This window comes from Corvus kubaryi, unplaced genomic scaffold, assembly GCF_017639235.1.
Source record: "Corvus kubaryi isolate FWS band 111438036 unplaced genomic scaffold, C.kubaryi_AGA036_p1.0 37201, whole genome shotgun sequence".
Taxonomy (NCBI): Eukaryota; Metazoa; Chordata; class Aves; order Passeriformes; family Corvidae; genus Corvus; species Corvus kubaryi.
In genome coordinates this window covers 625050-649400 of record NW_024581058.1, presented here as the reverse complement: position 1 = coordinate 649400, position 24351 = coordinate 625050, and the positions used below count along the sequence as shown (strand labels likewise).

The following is a 24351-nucleotide window of genomic DNA, read 5'->3' as shown; positions in this document are numbered from 1 at the left end:
CAAGGGCTGTGGTCTGCTGGGTTTTAACCTCCTTTTCTTTATTATTTTTAACCAGTCTCCTACCAAAATGGGAGCCAGTAAGTCAGTAGGTACAGAAGAATTCTGGTAAAAACCCAAACCTAGTGGATCCTTCCTATCAGGAACACTCCCATTTTCCTGCAGTAACTTCTTCACCGTTTGGAATTGCATTCCCCTTTCACCTTGCTCTGTTCTGTTACTATGAGGAGGTGCTGATCATGGTAAGCCACACTCAGCAGTTTAAAAGTGAGCTCTGGTTGCATGTCTGTGATGGAGTTTGCACCAGAAACCTCAGTCAACTCTCACAGTTGTTTAAAGAAAGCCTGGAAAAGACAACGCTCAGATTTCAGTTCTTTTGCTCCATTCCTTTTTCCTTGTAAGTGAAGGAACAGTCATCACCATAAAAAAAAAAAACCCCAGATCTATAAACTATAGCTACACATCTGATTTCCACTTGTATCAAGCTGTGTTTCTGCCTAGTCTGGTGGCAGCTATTCCCAGTGTTATCTCCCAGCATCCACTTTAACTGCGAGCACAGAAGATACATTCATTTTCTCTCTTGCAGAAGGAGAAAAGGGAAATGGCACATTAAACCCACACAAGGAATGCAGAACTTCTCAGGCAACAGGCTCACTAATGGAAATCAAGGCTGCAACGTGGGGTGCAGGACTTTTTAAAAAGAGATCTTTCCTCTCCCTTGCTTGTCCCCAGCGTGGGCTCCCAGCCCAGCAAGTGCCATGCCAGGAAGGAGCAGGAGGAGGATGCGGAGATTTCAGGAGATGTGTGGACATGTTTCCCTCTCAGCCAGAAGAAGGTGGCCATCCTTGGCAGCTCAGCCCTGACTGAGGCTGTGTTGGCACCTCATTCACTAATTTCTGTGGGGTAAGTTCCACAGGAAGGCTGTCCCTTCCCTTGCATTCCCAGCTTCCCCCCCTGAGCACTTCGCTGTGGAAAGCAACAGCCTCATGAGAATCACAGAACAGTTTGGCTCGGAAGGGACCTTTAAGACCACCCAGTGCCACCCCCTGCCATGGGCAGGGACACCTTCCTCTGGACCAGGTTGCTCCAGCCTGGCCTTGGACACTTCCAGGGATGGGGCAGCCACAGCTTCTCTGGGAAATCTGTTCTAGTGCTTCGCCACTCTCTCAGGAAAGAATTTCTTCCTAATATATCCAATCTAAATCTCTCCTCTTTCAGCCTGAGGAGATAAAACACCTGAGCCACACGGGCTGCAAAGGTCACAGAATCCCTTGCAGCATCGCCTTCCAGCACCTCTCCACAGCACAAATCCCACAAACCTCATTAATCCTTTGTCACAGTCTGACCTCCTCCATCACCCTGCCCCTTCCGGCTGCTTCTGCTCCACAACCCATCCTCCTGCTCTGTCAAAAAGGGCTTTTCCATCTCAGGGGAGGAACAGCTTCGTGGTGACTGTTATTATTTGTTATTATTTGCAAATAATAAGCAGAGACAGCAACAATTCCCACATTTAGCTGACAGTAAGTAGATGGTCACACAGTTAAATAAAATATGTGAGGAAAGTCTCATATAAGGTGCCATGCCTGACTGCAAAATGGGCCTGTGGCAAGAAAAGGTGTTATTTGCAGGAAAAATTATATATAAAATCCTTTTAGTTGTCTTTGAATCGAGAGAGCCTCCAGCTCTGTTCTCAGTACTTGCATGTACTCTGGACTTCTCTGTAACCAGTCTTGGTGGCACAGAGGGAAGTCTGCAGCTGGGTAGCACTTGCAGTAGCTGTGATGCTGATGCACTACGAGAAAGACCAAAATTTCATATCCACAAACTCTCAGGCATTAAATTGGTTTCCACTACCATCTGAGTTACTTTTCAGAAAGGGAAGAGGAAAAGAGGCTGAACAAAGTCAAAGCAAGTAAATGTTTGCTTAGTCAAAAAAAAAAAAAAATCTAATTGTTACCCCCAGCTCAAAGGATTGTTTATATTTCTGGAATTTGAAATGTGTTATCCCAGAAGTATTGATGAAAAGGCACTTTTTATCCCTTTCAGCTAAAATAATCACTGATTCTAAGGTAGAACCTCCCTCTCTGGTAGCATCAGAAGGATCCAGTGGAACACAAGAACCCTCATTCTCTGAAAGGCACCTCACTCAGCTGAAGCCCCGTTGAAGACTGTTTTTAAGCTGATACTGGGCTCTGTGAGGAAATGCCACCCAAATTATACCTAAATGAACTTTTGCCATTATTGTAACATACAACAAAGCAAGATGAGCATGAAACCACTGTCATAAGAAATCCGTATCCCCTTCCTTCCCTTTGATTCCACTCCTTCTCACATTCCAGACAACTTTGTTGCACAACACAGCAGATCTCCCCTGTCCAGCAGCATTGTTTCCACCCCACACAGTGCCTGTCAGTTTGGGTGCCTAGGGTCAGGGAGAGCAGAGGAACAGGCAAGGTAAGAGGCAGTGTCAGCTACATGACATTTTGTTTTACTGACTTGAAAACGCCATTGAAGATCCATTTACAACTACAAACAGCAAAGAGAAACCAACAACTGCATCTCTTGACAATGTCCAAGTCCTTTTCTACTCTGAACAGCAGATTTTTAGATATATATATATATATATATATTAGGAAACAGGAGAGACAAAGCCTGATTTTTAGATGAGTAGTGAGTTAAAAGTGTTTGGCCAAAACATGTGAGCTCTGGTTCTCTCCAGCAGTGCTCAGCTCTGATGTCTCCCTGATTTTTTGCAGCACTTCAACCACTTGTCCTGGTGCAGCTCCATCTCTTCCACATTTGACAGGAGCTCTGAGTCCAGGGCAGTGGCTTCTCCAACCTGCAGCCCCCAGCTGCGATGAAACCTTAGCCCCAGCCCTCTGCTTTATTCCATGGCTTACAATACCTACATGACTCTAATTAGTCAGGATTTGCTCTCCAGTGGGACAGAGCTGCAGGATATTTGCCCAGAATGCCTGCTAGGTCGCATTACTCCCTCTACTCACTCTTTGGTTCAGCACACACGTACAGAAGAGAGAACTTAAAGAGCCTCTGCTCCATCACCCATGAGCAGCTCCAACACAGCTTCCAGGCATGACCAATAGTTCCATGAAGGGACCAGATATCTCAGAAACAGTTTGCTTTGCTTTTAAATGCAATCCTTATTTCAACTATGGGAAGATGTGCAGAGCCAGCACCTTGATCTGGAGGTGCAACTCTGTGTTAAGTCACTGCTGAACTTGCAAGTCTGCCTGGCTGCTGGAGCTCTGTGAGGAAACAGCTGGCTTTGGTGCTTCCAGTTAAAATATTCACACTTGGGCATGGCCCACCGTGCTGAGAATGAATAACTATACATTCCAGAGAGTGCAAACAACATAAAGGAACGTGGCAGGCCAGCATGGTGGCAACTCACCTGATGTGCCTGTGCTGCTGCCTCTTGGCATCCTCTCCCAGCCTGTTGAGGGATGGCGAGCGGCTCCGGGAGGACGGAGTGTAACTCGCCACGGTTTTTACAGTTCCATTGGGATTACTCTGCATCTGTTGGAGCAGGTGAGGGGAAAGGCTGCGGTGTGAAGAGGCAGAGGAGGAGGCTGACCACTCAGGGAGGTTGTTGATGTTCAGGTTGTTGTCACTGTTGGAGCGGAGCAGGATCCGGGGGGCTGCCAAGGTGCTGGGAGGCCTCCTCCTCCTGTTGGAGTAGGTGGGAGCCTCCCTAAAGGGCACTGTGCAAAGAGAGACACGGAGGGTGAGCTCAGATGATTTCACATTCATGTTTGTTTACCACCACATGCAACATATGGCATTGTTTCTTCTGCAGAGACAGAAACTCCACCTTGCCAGCAGAGCTGATCAAATTATCTTTAGAACATCATTAAATCAAAAACAACAGGCAACATTAACCTGTTTGCAGGCTTGAATACACGGTGAGGCAACACCAGTGCCATGAGCCTGCTGAAGAGTCTGAACTGTGCTCTAGGAAATGGGAAACACCTCATTATTGCCAAGTTTGAGGCTCAGAAAGTTCATTTTCCTGCTGTGTTGTCACGTTCAGACAGAAAGGCATAGAATAGGGCTGCCCAGCAGAACTCCTGAGGCATGGACTTGCAGCTTCCATCCCCCAGCTGGCACCCAAACTGGTCCATCTCAAGTTCAGGCCTAACCTGAAATCTGTGAACAGTCACCTTATCCCCATCTTCCAGGTTAAGAATCGAGGACACGGCTTCCTCTCCTGGCAGAACTCTATTACACTGCTGCAATCCCTAGGCATTCCCCTCTTTCTAATCCTGGCATTCCTACCACATCCATTACTATTGTATATAGAGCATATTACCCCAGGGTAATACCCCGGCTCCGTCACGTGCCGCATCCCAGAGGGAACACCACTGTATCCAAAGGCTCCAATGAACTCCTTAATGAAAGAGCCACAGCACCAAACCAAGCAAGGGCAGTACAAATCTGACTCAGAGCAGAGGGTCCAGCCCTCCCTGCGTGTTCCTGCTACACACGAGCACTCACACAATTTTCCACATCTCCTTTCCCCGCTCCAGGGGGTCAGTTTGTTCCAAGTGTGACTTAGAAGGCAAAGTCCCTAATAAAAATGCACCCAGTTATCACCAGATGCGATGGAATGTCCTGCCCTATCATGAAGGATTCGACCCCAAAACTTCATGCTGGCCTTGATCCCCATTATTGCACCCGCCCTCATTAATTTCTCTCGGTGGAGCTCACGGGGTCACAGGACCTGAGCCAAAGTGCAGAGATTTACATCTGAAAAGTCACAGTGGCATAACTAACAAAAGGCAGCCAGGCAATATCCTGAGGGCTTCACTGAGCTCTTGTAACTCCCAAAGAAAAAAATCATATTTAAATTAGGAAAGAAGCCCCACAAAGTATCATCCCTCATGTCTAAAGTGCCAGTAAGTGCCATTTATAAAGAGCCAAAATGTCTACTCATTCAATACCCTTCAAAACCACACAAAAAACAGAATAAGAATGTCTGTCATACTGTGCAAGTAAATAAATTCACATAAATATGAATATACATAGGAATCAATCTGTCCTGCCTTGAAATAGAGCCTTTAATTGAGAGAACAAAGCAAAATTTAAGGTTTCAGAGCAAAACTGAGAGCATATTTATAGCATAAAATAGAGATGAAACTGCAAGTAAAGGAGTGGTTTGTATCATTTTCACCCGAATCAGTTTATGATTAACTACAATTCTGAATATTTTACAATAACATCCACTGGATTTCCAGTGAGCTGAAACTTTCTCTAGTAAACAACTTGAGAACATCAGAACAACCAAGCATGGGAGCAGCGTGCACAGAAAGGGCTTCAATCCATTTCCATGTTGCCTTTGAAATAAGGGAAGAAGCCTTTAAAAGCTGTTAAAGGGGACAAAGCACAGAAGTCCAATGCTTATGCTAGAAACTGGCAGAAACTCTGTATAATTCTCCTGACATTTCAAGTTTTTCCCCATTCCATATTTCTTTAAGGTTTCAAAGCAGCCGAGGGTGTCATGAGAGCACCTTGGTGCTTCAGATGTCACAGTGGAAGCCCCAGTTAGTGCTAACTTACAGCAAACTCACAGCATTTATCTCCAAAACTGGCACCTACAGACCCTTAGGCTGGTGTGTGGGGCAGAGATGAGACATTTCTGCATTCCTTTATTTTTGGCATTTGGAATACAGCTCCAGAAATTACTTCATCCAAGATGGGGATCTTTCCCAGGTACAACAAGGGAGAATTCAGTCAAGGAGAAAACCCACAAACTGAATACAGGGGACGTTTGGCACACTCAGGTGTGCTACCTGAAGGTCTAATGCTGTCCCCCCAGGTCACCAAAGTTTGCCTTGGATTCAGTAAAACTTGGATCTGACCCTCAGATCTTGATTTCTCCTGAAGCTGAAAGCAGCCTGCCCAGCCCTTCCAGCCACAGGCTGAGAAAACGAAATATTGCCCACGTTTTGGGGGTGTTTTCTGGGACTCTGGAGGGGCTGGTGGGATCTCTGCAGGTGGGAGGGGGAGGGAGGACAAGGACAGGGTGCTGGGGCACGGTGACAGCGCGGACAGCGAGCCGCAGAGCACATCTGTACTGACAGATTGGAGCAACCACCCTCCAGGCACCAGAGGAAAGGAATTCTTTTTCCCTTACACACCTCAGGAGCATTTCACAAGCCCATTTAAGAGTTTAGCTTTTGCTTTGCTGTTAATGTTCTATTCTTGAGGAGAAAACTACGAGCAAAATTAGTCTTTACTACAGGAAATAAACAGGGAAGGGGACAACTAATGACACCAATTGATGTGTGTCTAACACAAATCTTTTATAGAAAGAGTTAAAAATAAGCATTTCTGTGCCTGAAGTGATTAATATTCCACCCAACTGTTTCTTTTCCCCAGAAATCTGCAAACTGTAAGTGGGTGGATATTTTTTTAGCTGCTTCTTATCAGCATTATTTATATTATTTTCACAATTAAAAACCAGAACTACAACACAAAATAATGAAATCCAAATCTCCATGCTTTAGTCCCTGTTGGACTCTGCTTTTCCCCAATATTTCACCACGTTTCAGAACTGCAAGAATAACTGTGGCAAAACTTGTTTGGGAAAAAACCATTCGATATAAAATGACATGAAAATGCCTGAACTAATTCCATGCCCCAAAAGTTTAAATTTATCATCCCTAAAAGCATACTTGAAAGTACCACATAATCCTTCCTCCAGCTCTCTGAATTCTATTCCTGGCAATTCATACATCTGAAGGGGCAATTCGGCACCATTCACTGACAAAATTCACCTAGGAAAATCCTTCTGTAGGAAATTCCAAATGCATTTCTTAGGGAACAAAAACATTTTTATAACTACTTGATTCTTCAGAGAAAATCCTGAAAGGAATAAAGTCACATCCAGCTTTAATAACCACTTGCCTAAATGGACTGTCTAACATCAAATAATTTTGAAAAAGAAATCGCAGGAATTGATTAATTATAGAGTCACTAAGCCCATCATATTAAATGTACACAAGACAACACCAGTCTGAAACATCAAAGTGTTCTGCTTTCATCGCTTACCTTCTTTCTTTGTGAAGGCATTTAACAAAGACTTCATTTTCCCTTTTTACTTTAGCAGCAATCCCCTCATTATATAACCTTTGCAGGGAAGAAAGAGGCAAAAAAAATATATAAAAAATAATAATAATATATTTAAAAAAAAAAAACCAAAAACCAGTCAAGCTACCCAATTTCTATGTGTTCAGGCTGGCTGCACCCTGACATAAGCAGCAGGTTTCTGGGCACTGTGGAATTGCGAGCATAGCTGGGCATGCAGTACCCAGCGTTCTGGTGACAAAGCCCACCCCACATTCTGTCTGTCAGCTGGGAGCCAACTGTGTACAGACTGGAGCTGCTCAAAAAAAAAAAAAAAAAAAAAAAAAAAAAAGGAAGAAGTAGAAGAAGAAAAAAAAGGAAAGCGCTCCTGCTCTCTCCCAGCATTAGTCATGTGAACCTGCCGCCGCCACAGCCCCGCAGAGCACACGCTGCTCCCGCTCCCAGCCCGGCGCTGCGGGAGCGCCGCGGGACCAGCGAGCTGCGGGGCCCCGGGGGCCAAAAATTCCCATTTGCCAGGCGGCAAGGGGCACTGGAGCAGCCGCGGCTGGGCACGGGAAAGCCCAGCCAGGGCTGGGAGCTGCCGGGGACCTGCCTTTCGCTTTCAATTTGCACAGCTGCCTCCCGGTGCACAGAGCATCCCGCTGCTTATTCGCTTGTTGCTATTCATTCGCTTGTTGCTGTTTACTCACTTTTTGCTATTTATTTCCTTTCCCCTATCTAGTTCCTTTCCCCTATTTCCTTTTTGCTATCTATTTCTTTTTTCCCCATTGATTTCTCTTTCTTCTCTTCATTTTTTGCTATTTATTCCCCTTTCCCTATTTATTTATTTATTTCTTCCAAAGGACCTGAGAAGAAGTGCAAATCACCCCAAGCTTCACACAATGACCACGTTAAGGGTAGAGCCAAGCCTGCCCCTACACAGAATCTCTTCCCTACATTCCCATATTCCAGTTGGAAACAGAAGGGATACAAGCACGATTCTTCTCCCCTCCCCTTCCATCGCGCTGGAATAAAAGAGAATTTCTTTTTGGACAGAGTAAAAATTACCAAAAATAATTGACCAAGCTCGTTTGCTAAATTTTATGCAGATGCCAGGAAATACAAGATGTAACCAGAGAAGTTTGGAAAGTCCTAATTCTGAAAAAAAATAAACCCAGGGATAGCTATGGCTGGCAGTGCAAACATGCTTCCAGAGGAAGAGCAAATAACTGAAACAGGCACATAGGAAGGAGGGGGAGGTGCTAAAAACCACAAAAATTTTAAGCATATCTACTTAAATCTAAGATACAAAGATTCCAAAGGATAGGAAATTCACTTTTTTTAAAAAAAGAGTAACCTACATTAAAAAATTGACTTCTAATAACATAAACTATACAACAGGTAATAAATATTTATTCTATTTCAGGCTTCTCCACTGATCGCTAATGCATCTATTTGGAAAATCAAGGGGTTTCTTACTGAGGAAACTGCTTCAAGAAAGACAGAAAATAAATTACTTAAATGGATTTAATGTCTGTGTGCACAGTGATCTCACAGTTACATAGCACTGAAAAGAATCAGTAAGCATAAATAAATTGAACAGTTTAAACTTAATTTAACATCCCAGTGCTTAATTTATAAAGAAAAGAATATTTCTCTAACATAATTTTACGTTTTGGTTCCATTTCTTTTGGCAAGCAACTACCCTTAGCAGGTGGAACTCTTACCAGCAGAAATGGACACAGCACGTGTGCATCATTGAACACCTTTATTTGATAGGAAAAAACCTTCTTCTTGACTTCTAACAGATGCAAGGCTTCCTAAAGAACAACTTTGAACTTTATTCATTAACTTCTAAATGTGTGCATTAGTTAGCTCCACAGAAGTATCAATATAATTTCCAGAACAAGAACTGCTTCACCAGGGCTGTGCCACTAATTTGAATTATAACCCTGTGCGGGTTCCATTTTCCAATATCTTCCTCCAATGCCCCTGATTATATTTGGAGCTACAAAGCACAAAGGAACTATGAGTGTTAATGGAACCCTTAAACTGCTTTTTCCTTTCTCTGGGTGTCAGCGGTGGAAAGCAGTGACGGCCCAGGCCCCCAAGGACAGGAATTAGGCCAGGGAAGGGTTAACACAATCCTGCTCATTCCTGTCTGTTCATATACAGTAAAATAAAAGCAGACAGGCAACTGTAGTCAATCAAAATCAATCCCAGGGGGGATTTTTATTAGATTCTTGCCAGAGCTGTAACATTTCATCATCTGGAGGTTTCTAATCAGTGTTATAAAAACATCCAAAATATGAAAGTCACTTGAAATTATTAAGTTTCGTGGAAAATGGTGGGAACTCTTTCCGACCTACACCATGAGAGAGATCACCTGACGAGTGATTATTTTATTCCATGTAACTGCCTGTCTTTCCCCCAAAGCAGGAAATATCATTCCTTCCTACATGGCAGAGCCCACTGCAATAACCACTCTTGTACAATGGGAAAATGTGACAATCAAGGAAGTCAGCGAATACTCGCAGCTGCAGTTTTTGAGCTTCTCTCATTTTCACTAATAGCTTATTAGAATTTGTTTATTTTAACAGAAGTTCCAAATTCTGCGGTGCTGGGAAATTAAAAAAGGAAATATTCCAGCAGCTTCCACTCCCTCCTGGAAGATTTTGTGCCTCACGACTGTAGCCTCGGTGTTATCACCTCAGGACAAAAACTTAATAATTTGACTGTGCCTATACCCAAGCATAATATAATCCATAAGCCACTAACATCCTTAATCTAAAAATCATGAGGAACCCTCCAAATAGAGGTGAGGTAAACCCTCATTTCCCTGCTTCTTTGGTAGGTGCTCAGAAAAATGTGTGGGAGCTCTGCATGGGGATGTCTGAGAGGAAAAGGCCACCTTAAACAGACACCAAAACATGGGCTCTCAGGTTAATTTTGATGAGCATTTCTCATGCATTTGTAACACCAATTTTTGTGGGTGTTTGAGTCCATAACCCCCATGAGGAATCTGTGGAAAATCAGTGACTTACATGCTCTTGAGGATCTATTTTTAGGCACTGAGATGCCCAATGCTCTTATTTAATCGTCCCTCCAACACACCTTGAAGGTCCAAGGCTTCTTAGATAATGGTCGACCACAGCTATGATTGCCATGATTTCTTCTTTCTTGATTTTGTCCATTTTGGAGCTTCTGCCAGAAAAATCCCTCTGGTTGGTACATACATCTAGGTTCTTGTTAAAAATTCACTCCTTAGCACGCAGAAATGCATTTCTCTGCACTATAAAACAGGCTTCCCGTATGCTAAGCCACCAAATGGAGAGTTAGACAAGAAAAGAGAGATTCAAATATAGACTGGAAAGAACATAAAGGCTCTTGGGGAAAAAAAAAAGCAACCTAGGCTGCTACAGTGCTTCTACATTACTGACTTATTCCAGAAAGCCAGAAGGTGGTCATGAACCCAGGAGGTGATGACAGATTCAGAAGGAATCCACCTCAGAGCAACAATTAAACCGATTTTATAACGTGAAGAGTTTGGGTTTGGTTTTTTTTATTCTTTTTCTGAATTAAAGAATCCGTGGAGCTTGCTCAGGGAATTGCAGTTAAAGCAGCACGGAGAGAGAAGCATCTGAGCCCACTGAAATGCTGCCGGGGGAGCCCAGCCTGGGCTGACCTGATGTTACATCTCTGTCAGCAGCATCTTAGCACCCAGCTACTCCTGGTATCAACCAGCTCCTGGCAGGAGCCTTGGGGCACTCAGCCTGAGCTCAAGGGTGGAACAGGGGCAGGAGACTGTGTGTGGGAAAGGACAGCAGAGGGATGGCTCGGGAACAGATGGAAGGAGTCATCAATTAGAAAGGAAAGCAAGAAATAGCAGTGGGAGTTGCGCAGCCATGCGCCAGACACCCCTTCCGTCACCCGGCACCGCCGCTCCCAGACTGTGCTCACTGTGACAAGGCCCAAGGAACCCAGAACCTTCCCAGAACTTCCTGGAAAACCAACGACAAGGACTTGGAAAGGCTCTGGGCTCAGGCACAGCTGTGGGGATGGCTTAATCAGAGGCAATTTCTCATTGGATCTGGCCACAGAGTTCTGCAGGAAACGCTTCACTCATTTTAATAACAAAGCATAGGAAGTGTATGTGTTTGATGGCATGTCCCAAAGGAATTTAAAACCTGATGAATACCCAGTTGCCACACATTAAATTAAAATCACGGGAAGTGAAAATCAATCTCTTTTTTTTTTTTTTTTTGCCACATTCACCTGATTATAAATTAGCCCTCACTAAGATTACAGCAGCAGTGCAAGGAAAGCATTGGAAGAGCTGCATGTGCCTGAGAAGGGAGATAAGCTCACCTTAGGCCTTTACTTTCAGATGCTCACACATCAAGGAGAGACAGAGAATCTTCTGTTTAGATTGCATTAAAAAATTGCTAAGTATTGCTTCAAAACTTGCTACATGTCAGAGCAAATGTCTGACATCTCTCTGAGAGGTTGGAAGGTAATAAGTAGAGAAATTATGATCCAGAAGAGCTTGAATAATATCTTAAAAGAAAAATTACCAGGCTCAATGTGGCAATACCTGCAAATATCTGAAGCTCTGCCTGCAGCAATACAGATTCACCTGAGAGCAGAAATAAAACCTCTGTCCCCAAGGATGAGAGGTGGTTTTGTATGAGAAATCTGGGTCAGGGGTGGAGAGAGAAGTGAACAATAGAAGGTTAAAAGGTGGGGGAATTAAACCCTCCAATTCTCTGTGAAAGGCTGGAATCGGGGAGGAAACAATGGCTGGTAATGAGGGAGATCTTGCAAGTAGCAGCTTGAAGAGAGAGAGAAGCAAAAGCAACAGAGAAAGCTACAATAGCTGACGGGGAATTTAAGAACATGATTGAAATCTATCAGCAAGATGGAAGCAAGCAGCCAATCTGAATAAAATACAGCTGGCTGGTTTCTGTTCTAACAGGTACATTGCTATGAAAGAAGCAACTTATCCAAATAAAGCCATGTATTTTCTATAGTTCTGGTTCTGGAGAACATTCTCCCTGGAATGGCAAGGCCAGCTCTGACAAGTCTTTCTCAAGGTTTTATACTCCCAGAACACTCACAGCCCCTCATTTCTATTACTCATGTTTGGGTTGAAAGTAACATCCATTCTTACTCTGAATGATACAATTAACTACAAAAAATATTTGTGCCTATCCTCCATCCATTTGTGCACCCAAATAACAAAGAGCTTTCTCTGCTGGCCGTGAAGACAGGGGAAAATAGAATCTTTTAAAAAGTAAATAGTCCCTGTGAACTCTTTCAAAAAAAGGCAATGGGTGATTTGCAGTCAATAAAACACAAAACTACTTGTTGTAATTGGTTTCTTTAAATACGAACTGGGCTTATTTCAAAGTGTGTTTTCATCAGTAAGCAGAACTCCTCCAGAGTGGTTCATCTTTACACAGCAGCAAACTCTGAGTAACCAGCTCCTTACAAGTGTCATTGAAGCAAGAGATTAACAACTTGTACAGTATCTGGACAGAAAGCTCCATTTAGCTCAGACTATCAACTTGAACTGAAAGCAGTCAAGTGTGAACCCCTGAAGCTGCATTCTTTTACTTCCAACAACAAGAGAGAAAATAGGAATCAAATATAATTATATCCCACTACAAATTCTTCTGCTCTTTAAACAAGCTGGTGAAAGGAAAGCACAATTTTCCCCACTAATAACACACTGGGAAATCTTGTCCTGATGCAGGACCACTCAGGAGGACTGAAGTACACAACAAATTAATTTCATTCCTGGCATTATGTATACACTGAGTTGGGAAAAAATATCACTTAGTATCAGGGGGCTGTGCATATTCCAACCCACGTCATTTATGCTGGACAAAAAAATAGTAACAAAGTAGTGTCATTCAGAGCGAGAATTTCATGGCTGGTGGCTCCTGTAACAAAGACTCTTCTGCTAAGTCTGACACTGATGGGTCTCGGATGCAGCACTTGAATTTGTGGTTGCAGCCTGATGTTGCAGAGGAGAACAATGACAAATGAAACCACACAAGATGCTCAGCAAAACAACTGCACCAATATTGGATTGCACGGTGCTTCCATGTCCTGGTGTTGCACAGAAAACAATCTCATTTTGCCTCGGTGTAACTTTCTTCCTACCAGAAACTCTCCACGAATTCCTTAAATCATTATGTTGTTCCAGGCTTTATTCGGTGATTTGATTTCACTGCTTTAATCTAAGTGTGAACCTCTTTAGTAAATAGTGGGACAAAGCATCTGTGCTTCCGAAAGTGTTGGTGGATCATGTCAGTTTTATTTAGAATAACACCATTTTCATAACTGGAAAGTGTATATCGCTCTCAATGGGGGAAAAAAAAAATAAAGATTGGACTCTTGTAGAAGTTTCAAAATATATAACTGGTCTGATGTTAAAGTTCATGCATGAGTGTGAGGTAGCCGAGGCAGGAATGGTAAGAAAACAGCAGAGAAACAAATTCATAATATTTTGGTTGAGCTCCAGCCCCTCCCTCTTCTCCAACTCTTAAATCTTGGCATTCTTCACTGCCATTTTTCAATCTCATTTTCCCTTCTTCTCATTGCTACAGTTGCCTTTCGCTGCTTCCCTCACCAACTCCCTAAGGATAATCTTCCTGCCACCCAGACCCAAGAGGAAATAAATGACACATAAGAGAATGCCTGGAGAGAGAATTTCCAGAAGTTACCACATCATGGCAAATTTACATAAAATTAGCAACCAAGACAAATGGATGGGGATAGACGAGGAGCTGGACACAAGAAAACAGCATCTAGAAGAGGAAGATTCATGGGAGGTTAAAATATATAAATGCTTAACAATAGTGGAAATCACCCAAAGTTTAATTGTGAAGAGAAGGAGGAGCAATCAAGGAGTTAGTACAACATTACTGTAAATTTTTGCCACCTTATTGCACTTTGAGGGGAATCCTTCCATGGAGTAAAGAATCCGGCATTTTACTGAGGAGACAGAGCTGGGCTTCAGCTGTCAGCAAAGGAACTGGAACTCTGGGAGCTTTTCCCTCTTCTGGCTGGCTTCCCACAGGTACTGCCACTTTATGATGTAGTTAATGACAAAAACCTGCATTGCCACTTTCATTCTTATTTTACAGCAGAGCCCATTTTTATCCTGGCAAAAACACTGGTAAACCAGAAACTAAGCACCAAGAGAACTGAATTGTTGACTCTGCAGCCTTCCTGAAGCCCAGAAATCTGCACGGAGTGAGAAGAGAATTTGAGGAGAGAATCCTGGTGGGGGTTGTGAGTGGAGAAAGCAAAAAGCAATTCTGTGATTGTAGATTTTGCTTCTCAAACGTGGAGTTAGTGAGACCCATCATTATGGGACTCCATGTTACCCTCAGCACAGTTATTCCCCTCTTACCTAAGTGACTTTCAAGAATTCCTCCTCTGCTCTTATTCTCATCATCTCAATTCCAAAATGGACCTAAGAACCAAATAATTCACACTGACACTTTGAGAAAAGACACATTTGGGTTACCTGAGCAGAGAGTCTCCCACTGCAAACTTCCAGTTGTCTTCTCTGCTAAAGATGGGAGACACACAACCATTCACCCCCCAAAATATCTTCTCTCCTAAATAGAGGATTGTAAGCTCTATCCAAAGTCATGTTATTAAGCAGGATCTTTAGAAGATAAAACCCAATAATTTAAGCTGATAATTGTCTCGCTATCCTTAGCTCCATTTAGACATTTGGTGTTAAATAGAAACTAAAACATTGCTGACTTATTCATTAAAATAACAGCATTTTAAATTATGTTAGTAGCCTACATTTCTTCATCTCAAAAATAACTGCTAATGAATCATGCTGGTACAACTAAGAAAGGATAAAAAAAGCCTGTATCCGCTGAAACGGGGGTTATCTCTGTACAAATATGTAGGTGTTTGCAGCATTTCTAATGTTCTCGGTGCTGAATCCCATTGAGAAAGGCAGGCTTGTTCACTGAACGGGTTTTGAGGTGGATTCATGATTAAAGTGATGGCACAATACTATCCCTACTTCTGCTTCAAGACGTCATCACGTGCTTGTTACGGCGTTTGAAAATGTCGAGGAAAGGCTTTTTCTCCCAACCTGCCTCTTGATGCTTCCGGCAGATTAAGTTTTGCGCTGACAGCCGGGTTTAGATTTTACGTAACAAGAATACAAAAGAAGGGACTGTTGTTAAATAGGTTAGTAAGTCAGAGCAGGTAAATAAGATCAATTGAAAGAATAAAGAAGGTGCAGGCTTTAAACCCATCATGGAGAAGTAATTTTATGTACAAACTATTTCAGAAGCAGTGCCATCTATTCTTACGTTCCTGGCATAGATCTGATGTTCATTAATTCAGTGGAAAATGCATGGCTGACATCCAAGACATTACTATGAAAAGAGAGGAGTTCTGGATATTATTTGGCAGTCACACCCCCGGACATCATGACTACTACAATGAAATTTGACTTCCGTGTTCAAGTTTCAAAATAACTCTGTTTTCTCCCGGACAAGAAGTGATGCAAATAGTGCTAATGCACATCCCTAAAAAAGAATGGGATCAGAGAAAGGAGAGGAGCTATATGGATATGGGAACTGCATCGTGTTGCTCTGTTAGGTCATGGCATCTCCGATGCAGATTCTTGATGTCTCTGAGTAACTGCACAATGTGTGTTTAGGAGAGGAATCATTCTCACCTTGGTGTCACCTGTACACTGGTGACACGTGTGTGACTATTCCATGTGTCCAGCAGCCCTTTCACTGGAGGAAAGATCATTTGGCATCAGCCACCTGGGATCCAGTCTGTGGCCATCTACAGAAGCACATCTAAATTAAGATGACGACTGCACTCACAAATTCAAGGGCACAATTCAGGCATGAGATGTTTCAGGAATAAATGGCACATCTTTATAAACAAAATGAAGTGCCTGAAGAATACACTGTGTATCCAGAGAAAAAAACAGGTAAGACAGAAAACATAAAACAGGGTGACAGCAGATATGCATTTCAGGTATTACATTAGGAAACTTCAGCTGAGAAGTGAATTCAAATCACTTGCAATATTTTTTGTTTGCTAGACACCCAATCCAAAGGGAATATGCAGCCCTCAGCTCCAGCAGTGGACACCAGAGAGTTTCACTGGGAACAATCGTACAAGCATGCCCAGCAGCTCTGGCTTCTGAGGAGCCACTGCTTTAAACAAAAGAGAGGTGACCACAGCCCCAGGACACCTCTGTTACAACAGGGGACAGAAACACAGCCACAGACTATTCTCATTCCCTGTGTCAAGTTCCCACTGGGGGGTCAGGAAAAGCCTAAAATCATTCCCTCAGCTGGGTGATGGCTGGTGGAGGGTGGTAAAACAGAAGAATATATGGAAATTTAAAAGCTGAGGAAAACTTCTATAGAATCCCCTCAAGTAAATTTTCCATGGAGTTTTAACTTATCTTTCCTGGTCAAGAATTTTGCAAGAAATTTAGAGATGACTCACCCTAAGTCCGCCTGGCTAAGACCATGATTCTCTTTGTGTTGGGAAGGAACATCAAAGGAATTATATGCAGACAAGGAGAAGAAAGAAATGGGGCTCAGAGGACTCAGACACATCTGAGAAATAAAGTACAAGTGGAGGTGGAAGGACTGGAAGACAGGAAGAAAATACAAGCGAAACTCCAGTGGCTCCCAGCGAATCTGGGAGATATAATCTGGAGATTTTCCAATGGAGCAAATGAAGAGGCATTACTGCTGCCAGATGCTCAGGAGTGCCAGGGCTCCACGACTCAGGGAAGTGCACGGCATGCAGTACACAAAGCAGGAGGCAGCGTACACTGCGGTGCTGCACGAGGGAGGGAAGTGCAATCCCTGAAATCTGACTCAGGGTCTGAACACCAGGCACCAGTTTCAGGATTAATCAAACCATTCAGCAGCCAAAAGCAATACAGGAAATAGTGAAGATGCAGGAGTAAGCAGTGATTTGCATTTATGTAGGAAAGACTGTGAAAAGTAAAGGCTCTGGGAATCCAGTGAGAGTCACAGAGTTCTGACACTGGGACAGAGGCACCTCTTATTCTGTGGGTTGTTAAGTAATGAATGAAGGGAAAGACACAGCTGTTTACATCCTAGCCCCAGTACAGGTGATTTATTGTTTTGCTCTGGACTCCAAAGGGACCAGGATTTCAGTCAGGAAATACAGAACCATATGAATGATGCAAGCCAGGACTGCTCCAGAACCAGAGAAATGGACCTTTGTAGGATAATTAGAAGAGACTACAGGAGATTTTCTTGTCCTTAACTGCCAGGAGTGGACTGCCTTATCTGAAAACAGGTATTGCTGGGTGCTAAATAACATCAGAAACAAAACACAGATTCTCTCCCGTTAGCAACACCTTACTCGGCCTCAGTGTGGATTTTGGTTTCGAATATCACTACCTGAGCCTCACTGACCAATTTTAACCTTCATGTGTGTTCCTCAAAGGGTGAACTGTCAGGGATTCTTTTGCTATGCACTATTACGGTTGGGAAAACCTTTGTAATTCCAACTGATCTTTCTTATCTCTTCTGCCACTCCCCATGACAGCAAAAAGGAGAGGGGGAAGCAGCTGTCTCCTAACTACAATCATTTTGTTGGTTTTTACACCTTGACATCTCTCAGTATTCTGCATTTTCAGGACCTACCCGGCGCAGGTGATGCCTAAAGTCAGGGACAGAACAAACCTCCCAACACAGCACTGTTAATGCCAGGTGAGAAACACGTCTTCTCTAACAGGAAGCACTGCAAAGAAAAGACCTGCAAACACAGACAGGAGAAAGGAGAGGAGAAAAGAAACCCCAAGACCTAGGGACTGTGTTAGCAGTGACGAATAGACCCCGTAAGCATTTAACTGCACACAAAAGGCAGAAAGTTCAGGAAACTTGCTGGTAGAAAACACCACCATGGCTTCAGAAATGAAGGAACTGAGGAAGGAGATTGAGAAGGAGGGCTGAAGTAGTTAAACAGGAATCTAAGGTTTACCATGAGACAAAATTTAGGGGACAGTTTAAACAACATGAAAATAATGGAAAAGGAGATAGGAAATAAAAACAAGGCAGCACTTTAATCCTGATGGTGATAATCACAGATGGATAGTTCCGAGCAGACAGGCACATGCACACATAGGGACAGAAATCACCCTCGTGCCCAACAGCAAATGGTCCCTCCCCCAGGCCTGTGGGCTTCAGGAACTTTTCAAAACACAGCACATTGAGAAAAAGCTCTTAACTAGCACTAGGAAGACTTACCTAGCTTGACACTACACACTAGGAACTCTCAGGGAATTTGGGAGGATCCCAGAAAGCTGGTCATACTGCAAGATCACATCCTCAGCTGTTCATGCCAAAAGCAGGATGATCCAAAGCGGCAATTTTTGCATGCAGTCATGCCAGGCACACACAGCCAGGGGGACTTTCAAGCATGACCACAGCAGAAATTTCTTTGGATAATAAAGACCTCTAAGGTCCTCAAGCTAGTATGGGGAAAAAAGTGATGAGGACGAGTGTTATAAAACAACTTTAGGTTTTGTTTCCTTCAAGAATAATATTTTTTTTAGGAAGGCACTTACTCCTTACTAATCTACAGGCATTAAAAATTAGTGTCCTTAATAAGCTGGCAAGGACACTAAATTCATTTTTTAGAAGAGTACAAGTGCTAAGTAATTCATGTAAGTAACAAAAGCACTCCAGTGCTAGAGCAAAATCCAGCAAGCACTGTTGTGTGTATTCCCAGACCAAGGAGCAAAAGGTAACATGGCTCATGTGTGATTTCTGGATTCACCACTGAAGGAGTTTTCTAAGTCCATTTAATTGAATTCTGAAAGATAAACTTCACTGGGGCACAGGCCTACAACCAGTTAAAAAAACCCCAAATATTCCAAAATACACCTTTTTACACCATTAGGCACCAACCACCTGTAGAGATCTGGGGTTTCTATGCCCCTTACCACATGGTGCTTAATTGTAGTTAAATTCATTAGTTTTACTCATTGCTTAGATTTTTCATTATATTGCTACACACACAAAACCCCCCACATTATTTGTGCTTGGTGACCCCTCAAAACATCATCATTCAGCACTCAAAAGGACTAGCATTTTCTCCACAGGTATTTAAAAGCAGTTTGACTGAACAAATATGTTTCATTTGCAGAGTATTCTAGGAGGACTGGAAAGAAAAAAAAAAACAACAATTAAATCGTACCCTATGGAAAAATACCTAGTTCTTCATTTTTCTTGAAAGTATCCAGACCTACACTAAGAAAAATCTTCCACAAATACATCCTGGAAAAACCAACATTTTTGCCCACTGTGATTTGAATATTCTAATTCTGTCCAGTTGCATGTCTCTGTGAAAGCCATCATTAGATCATTTTCTGTCCCATAGCAACCACTTTGTTTTCTCAGGGAAATAAAATATTTTCAGCTCCTCAGGCAATACCTTTCTCTGTGTGGTTCCATAAATGAAGCTGTTTGTAATCCAAAGCCAACATCCCAATTTACACTGGGCTTCTCAGGGATTTATACCCATGGATGTGGAAAATAAAATGCTAGCCAGAGGCTTTTCTAACTCAATATATGTGTGCATGTACACAGTGAGAGTGAAAATTCCACATTTTATATAAAAAGCCTGGGTTTTTAATAACATTTCCTTATTTAAAATTGCAGATTGAAGCTATTAATTTACATCATTAAACAATTATTTGGAAGACAGCAATGGAAAGAAGAAAGAGGCATTGTTTTAACAGTCTGAAGGTGCAATGATAATTTATGTCTGAATTTACTGAGGGATATGAAAATAAATAAGACACCAGAGACTTTCAAGCCACTTGAGAGCCAGTCCCTGTAGCTGTCAGAGGTGACAATTTTACAGTAGTCCATAAACTTCAGGGCTCCTGGCCACAGCCACCAGTTCTCTAACAAAGGTTCTCAGTTCTTTACCCCAGCTCTCTGTGGAGCTGACTTTGTCTTTAAAAGGGTTTTTTAATTATTAAATCACGCTAAAGTGACTATACTTATCTTAAATAATTCACTGATGCTGTTTCACTGTGCAAGTCACTGCTGAAATTCCCCACAGGCATTACACAGAAGCAAACGTGGAGAGAGAGAATCACAGAGTGGAGTAAAAAGCCACCAAAGCAGTGGCAAAAAACCCCACAGAAGCAGAATTGGTACTACCCTGTGATTTGCTGTGATCACCTGGGAGCTTGGGTGCTGTCCTGAACGTTGTCTCCATTCAAACATAAAAGGACTACCATGAAAAAAGACTTCTAATTTTTACTCTTTTTTAAATTTGGTAATCCTATTATGTCTTTACGTGGCATCCAAATGTTACTGATTTAAAGTTTGAACAATGAGGGGCACTGGAATGTGCAAAAAGTCTCCCAGGGGAAAACTGAAATGCTTGGGAGATGGAAGGCTAAACAGGATGCAAACACCCACTCAAAACTCCGTCAGAAGAGAGTAAGAAAGAAAAATAAGATTCAACTCGCTCTTTAGGAAATCTTATTTCTCCACCTAAATTCTGAAAAACAAAATACTGAGAAGGTTAAAAAGGTAAAAGCCAAGTTGAAAGGTTTCCACCTCTGTTTAGCCAAGCTTTTCAAACCAGTGCAGAAGGAAGACCGGTAGGAATCGGTTTGTTCTCACAGTACAATTTTTTTTTGTGATTAAGCTTTAATGCAAGGCAAAGACATGAACTGAACAGCGTTTCAATGATGATGCAACCTGATGGGTGCATTGCATAATGTCATAGGATATCAAAAGATGTGTCCTGGTGTAACCTGCCTCACTCCCAGCGAGAAGCTCCTGAAAATGCAGGAGGCTCTTCACAGCTTGGAAGCCATTACTGGAACGCTGTCACTTGTTTTCAATAACTGAGCAGGATTTGTGACTACCCAGCCTCAGTGGTCCAAACTGTGCCTTCATTAGCTTCTGCAAGCTCATCCTTCTCCTCCCATTTGTCACGATTCTGGCACATGGGCACGGAAAAGAAGGAGACAAAATCCACTTTGGGCAAGTGCTGTGCTCCTTCCTTTGGGGGCTGACTCAAAGCTGCGCTAATTAAACCAGAGCCCCCCAGGAGGGTCTCACATTCCATCAATCAGGGATGCCTGGGAGATGGGGACAGTTCAGTCACTGTGTCCTGAGACAGGGAGGGCTGATCTAAGAGCTTGCTGGGCTCAGGGAACTACTAAACCACCAGTTAAGTCAAGCCTAGATCAGCTGAAAGCTGCTAAAGAGATATGAATTAGTGGAAACAAGTCTAGCAGTTTTGCAGATTGGTACCTGGTTTGTGTTTTTCATTTTCAGTATTTTGTATAAATTTCTCTGCACATTCATCCTTTTAGGAAGTAGATCAGCTCTCAATGCCTTTTTTATAGATGAAAGGTGATGCCACATACTGTGTGTTTATGAACAATTTATCAGTTAAAGATGGAGTGGAATTAGGAACCCCTGAGATTTTAATTCCTTGTTAAGTAATTGTCACAGCGGCTTCTGACAAGAACAGAAAAATGTCATAAAACTAAGCAGAGCTAAGCAGTCCTCAAGATAATTTCCAGTTTCTAATAAAACCAGAGCGGGTACATCTATACATTCCTTTAGAAAGCCTGTAACCATGGTAGGAAACGCAGCACAATTTGATTCTGACAGCCTGTAATCCTCGTTATGCCACAGTTTGAAAAAAGAGTTTTAAAAATCTCCAAGGTCACTGCATGGTAACTCTAAACCAAGAAACACAAAACCTAATCAAACAGCATTGAAAACTTCCTTCATCTTCGCTGGGGCTCGGAGGCAAGGCTTCAAACATTCGTGTTACAGCACAGCACCACTTTGGCTGAAATAACGTAAAATGCATTGAAAACACATTGGGGAAGACCAGAGAAGGAAGTTCTAAGGGGAGCTGTGAGCAAACAATGGCAAGAGGTTGGGGATTGACTGCCAGGTCTCCAGGATGGAGAACAGCTTCCCACCTTGGGCAAAGAGCAGAGGACACTGCACAGGATTGAGAGGGTCGACAAACTGAAACATTTTCATTAAATGTTGGGCTGACTTCACCGAACTCTTCTCCAGACTCTCCTCGTCTTCTCCAAAATTGAGAAAGGTGCTATTTGAAATACCTGAACAGCTCCGAGTGGGTCAAGGCTGCAGAGGCAAATTAAAAGCTGTCAGCCCTTACAGTACTGGAGTTTCCAGGCACTGTCAGCCTTCATGAACACCAGTCCAAGGGAATCTTCATCCTGACAATTTCCTGCAGCAACGTGCAACTACACACGGAGAAATTATTTCTTTCTTTCAGACACACGTGATAATAACTCATTTTTTCTAACTGAATGTCTCTCCCCTATTTAAGTGACTTATCTCCAAATAGAGAAGGAAATTAAACCATAATACACAACACTTATCCCATATGATTTATTCCTCCAAAATGTACTGCACGAGCATCAAGGAAAACAAGGAATCTCAAGCATGTCTTACACTCATCATGGAAAATGTCCTGGCTAATCCATCCCTGCTGATTTTAAAAGTTTCTTTGGGTTTTAAGAGAACTCTGAGTGGGGCTTTTGATACTCCAACATGCATTTAAGTTCTGGAAATAATTCCTCTGATCCAGAATCAAGCACTTAGTCCCACTCACTTCTGGAACTCAGATCCACAAGGTGATAAAAGTAGATTTAAAGTGTCAGAAGAGTAAATAACCTCTAAAATGACACAAAGTATGTTTAACATTCCCTTTATTCTTCTGATAATACTCAGCACCCTGAAAAATCTCAGATTTCCTGTTCTTTTCTAAAGAATTGGAAGGATTTTCTTTCAAGTTTTGAGAACTTAATTACTCTAAAATGGCTTCTGTCACTCACTGCACCATGAAAAATGGATATGCACATTCCCAGATGTCTGGACACATGTCCATGGAAAAGTGGGCTTGCTGTAGGCATACCACAGGAACTCTTTATGTAAGCTTTCCTCATCTAAACTGTTCTTGATAAACATTTCACAGGAATAAATTTGAGCCTGTATATTCTACAGCCATCTTCCCTGGAATTCTGCATGGCTTGTGCAGACACCTTGCAAAAGCCAGGGCAGCATCAAGACCATTGATCAATTAAATTCCAAAGCTGGGATGATCTAAAGGATTTCAATGCCCAAATTCTGTTGACTTTGAGGAAAAAATATGGAGTTCTTTTTTTTGATAATTAGAAAAATTACAGCTTACCGTGTTCAGTGAAATTTCGAGTCATTGCAAATCACATTAAAGCATCAATACACTAAAACAAAGTAAAATAAATCTGTATATTAAGCAATAACCATTTCCATTAAAAGAGCCTGGAAAAAAAGAATCCTATCTGTACTCATGGAAATAAGACATTCCTCTTTTTTATGCAGAAGTTTTCTAACCATGCCTGTCCTTTTTCTGCTGCACATTTACCAGTTTTCTCAGGTAAAAAGGAAGGTAGGCCCACATGGAGCAGCCTACCTGCACACAGAATCCTTGCTGAAGGGTCATCTGCAAGAAAACTGGGAGATGAGGTGCTGAACTGCATTATTGTTTCCTGACAATCTAAATATTCAGTACTCCTTGCAGAACACCACTTTTAAAATAAGTGAGGGTTTGCTCTCAAGCATCTCAAGTCATGGCTCCTTTGGCACAGGGACTGGGGTCATGCAGAATTTAATCACTGCTTTAGATAAATGATTTCATATGTACTGGTGCAATATAAAACATTTTAGGAAGATTATTCTGTTAGTCACGATGAATACACTAAACACACTTTATTCCATCCATCATGTCAATGTTCTGAAGGCCAAATGTGCAGTTTGGAGTCATTTTGAGCCCAAAATTTTTAATAGCATCATAGAATGTCTTGGGTTGGAAGGAATCTTAAAGATCATCTTGTTCCATCTTCCTGCCATGGGCAGGGACACCTTCCACTATCCCAATTTGCTCCAACCTGGCCTTGGACACTTCCAGGGATGAGGCAGCCACAGCTTCTCTGGGCAACCTGTGCCAGGGCCTCAGCACCTCACAGGGAAGAATTTCTTCCCAGAAATCCTCTTTATTTACCACCAAGTTTAGCTCAAGTCAACTGATTATGGGTCTGTGAAACCTTTCCTTGTGGGAAAGCTGGGCTCCCGAAGTGTTCCATGTTTCACTGATTTTCCTTTACCAGGAAGAAGAGCACCAAAATCAGACCATTCTCCTACTGCCCCCAAA

General features: G+C 42.5%; 1 protein-coding gene across 7 annotated transcripts in view; it reads right to left on the bottom strand.

The window, feature by feature from the left end:
- The window catches only part of SHANK2 (SH3 and multiple ankyrin repeat domains 2), a 278469-nt gene that overhangs the window by 173803 nt on the left and 80315 nt on the right, over positions 1–24351 (bottom strand). For 5 of the 7 annotated variants that reach the window (XM_042022398.1, XM_042022402.1, XM_042022401.1 and 2 more), the window contains exon 13: positions 3410–3719. In XM_042022398.1, coding sequence (XP_041878332.1) covers positions 3410–3719 — 310 coding nt within the window. Of the gene's footprint in view, positions 1–3409; positions 3720–7068; positions 7378–24351 lie in introns of those variants that run through there. The other 2 variants (XM_042022404.1, XM_042022405.1) reach the window with 2 other exon arrangements.